Genomic DNA, 2,500 nt, shown 5'->3' with positions numbered 1-2,500 from the left:
CAGTCGCTCGTGGAGCTGGCTCAGACGGCTGGCAGCGTAACTGGCCTGTTCATTGATGCCCTGGCCACCGTCGTCCAGAAGAACCTCCTGGGTGCCCTCCTCTGTCTGGCACTGGGCAGGAGCACAGGGGAGGAACAGGAGACAGTGAATGCCAACGAGAGAACACAGAGAGAGAGAGAGAGAGAGAGAGAGACAGAGAGAGAAGAGAGAGAGAGAGAGAGAACAGAGAGAGAGAGAGAGAGAACAGAGAGAGAGAGAGAGAGAACAGAGAGAGAGAAGAGAGAGAGAGAGAGAGAGAACAGAGAGAGAGAGAGAGAGAGAGAGGGAACAGAGAGAGAGAGAGAGAGAGGGGGAACAGAGAGAGAGAGAGAGAGAGAACAGAGAGAGAGAGAGATCTGTCAACAGCTTGTAACATAATTAGGGAGGGAGGTTTGTTATGTTGTTAGTACAGCTCCTGGTCAACTACAGATGGATCATCGTGTTACTGTCATACTGTCATATCGTCACACTTCTGTTAGCCTAGAGCTCACTCTAAAGAATGGTCTGAACATATTCTATGAGTAGCCACTGCAATACATCAACGTAATCAATGTGCTGGAGTGTGTAGTTTTACTCTGATGTTTGTGTGTTGTCAGATTCTGAGCAAGTTTTGGTCTATGAGTAGTTAGTCCTTCGTAGAGTACCTGTGAGTTAGCCTTCAATAAGTTACAGTATATAGTGTCTGTTGTCTCCTTTTAGTCTGTGTACAGTGGGAGGAGTAGCGTCTGAGTAGCCTTTGTGTAGAGCGTGAGCAGTCTGTACGTGCGTTCGCGGTGTGTAGCGTGTGACGGCTCTCTCACCGGGCTCTCCTTGTCGTTGGGGTCAGGCTGCGTGCTGTTCTGCTCACGCTTGATCAGACCCTCGTAAAGGTCACTGACGAGGAAAGAGGGGTAGTACCGCTCCTTCATGCTCTCGTACACCTCGCCCTGGAGACGGCGGAACACCTCCGTGCCCTTGTTCCCAACCAGCGTCTGCTGGATCTCCTTCATCAAGGCCTTCTCCACCGGGATCTCCCTACTCTCCACAAAAAAGTTCTGGTAGATCTCCCCAACCAGCTGAGGAACCTCACACTGAGGGGAGCAGAGAAACAGAACTGTGTTAGGATGGTTACTGGTTTTCAGGTCCGTTCCTCAGTGACCCCCTTGTCTCAGCCCGGCGTTCGCACACCTGGCTCCTCCACCTGGACCATCCACGTTATTGTAGAGGATGGAGCTAATCAAGGACTTGGTGATTGGTCAATCAGATGTATTCAGAGGAATCAGGTGTGTTAGTGCTAGGAGTTATAAAGGAGTTATCGTGATGTGTGTCCTCGCGGACAAGGCTAAGGACCAAGGACTGAGAGGCCATCAACCTCACATCTGCCATACCTCCCAACCCAGAGACAGAAGCTTAATGTAAGTCAGCGTTTAACTCTAGTAACTGTTCCTGGATAAACTAAAAAAGTTCATTTTCTGTCTTCATCTCTGTGGGAACTTCCTTACTTTACTGGCATTCTTTAGGGTTTCCGCCTGTTCCCAGAAGCAGATGAGGGCTCTCTTGTCCACTCGTTCCATGTAGACCCGGAAATATCCTCGGAGCGCCGGGTTGGCCATGATTTCCTCAAACTGTAAGATCTGGAAGTTAAAGGTCAGAGGTCACGAGCAGAAGCAAGAAAAAAAAAAATGTGAAGAATGAAAAGCTATTAGACATAACTGAAAGGGTTAGCATTCGCTCGTTTGGACTAATTGCTATGGAAACAGGAGCTGACGTGTTCTTTCTAACGGTTTATGCTCCCACTACACTCTACTCTCCAAAATAATTAAAGTCTAGGCGTCAAGACTCAACAGGGAGCAGAATGTTTGTGTGTGTAAGTTGGTGGGTGAGCCGCGGAAAAACAGTGTTTTGAAGTGTCTGAGTGGGCACACGTGCGCGTGCAATTTTGACGACACCTTACGTGCGTTTTCGCTAACCTTCTGAACCTTACTTTTGACAGTGTTGGCATTGTGCCTGTATAGTGTTATATCCTGGCTTTGTGTGTGTAAATATGCCTGTCCTGTTTGTGGACGCATGTTTGTTCCACACCACCTGAGTGCGTGTGTGTGCGCGAGTGTGTGTGTGCGTTTGTGTGTGCGCGTGTGTGTGTGTGCGTTTGTGTGTGTGCATGTGTGCGTGTGCGTGTGCGTGTGTGTGTATGTGTGTGTGTGTGTATATGTGTGTGCGTTTGTGTGTGTGTGTATATGTGTTTGTGTGTACATGTGTGTGTGTGCGTGTGTATATGTATATGTGTGTGTGTGTGTTTGTGTGTGTATATATGTATATGCGTGTGTGTGTGTGTGTGTGTGTGTATGTATATGCGTGTGTGTGTGTGTGTGTATGTATATGCGTGTGTGTGTGCGCGCGTGTGTGGGCGTGTGTCTGTGTGTGCGTTTTGTGTGTCTGTGTGTGCGTTTGTGTGTGCGCGCGTGTGTGTGTATGTGTATGT

General features: G+C 48.6%; 2 protein-coding genes across 2 annotated transcripts in view; one reads left to right on the top strand and one right to left on the bottom strand.

The window, feature by feature from the left end:
* The window catches only part of LOC115823847 (NACHT, LRR and PYD domains-containing protein 3-like), a 704,547-nt gene that overhangs the window by 160,777 nt on the left and 541,270 nt on the right, over positions 1-2,500 (top strand). The window lies entirely within an intron of this gene.
* Positions 1-2,500, bottom strand: part of LOC115824229 (sorting nexin-25) — a 23,811-nt gene that overhangs the window by 7,480 nt on the left and 13,831 nt on the right. Inside the window, exons 8-10 of the mRNA XM_030788337.1 lie at positions 1,521-1,652; positions 840-1,109; positions 1-105 (exon numbers count right to left, since the gene is read on the bottom strand). The exon at positions 1-105 is cut by the window's left edge and continues 57 nt beyond it. Of these exons, the coding sequence (XP_030644197.1) occupies positions 1-105; positions 840-1,109; positions 1,521-1,652 (507 nt within the window). The remainder of the gene's footprint in view (positions 106-839; positions 1,110-1,520; positions 1,653-2,500) is intronic.

This window comes from Chanos chanos, chromosome 11 (assembly GCF_902362185.1).
Source record: "Chanos chanos chromosome 11, fChaCha1.1, whole genome shotgun sequence".
Classification (NCBI taxonomy): domain Eukaryota; kingdom Metazoa; phylum Chordata; class Actinopteri; order Gonorynchiformes; family Chanidae; genus Chanos; species Chanos chanos.
Note: the sequence above shows the minus strand (reverse complement) of the source record. Positions and strands in the feature narration are given on the sequence as shown.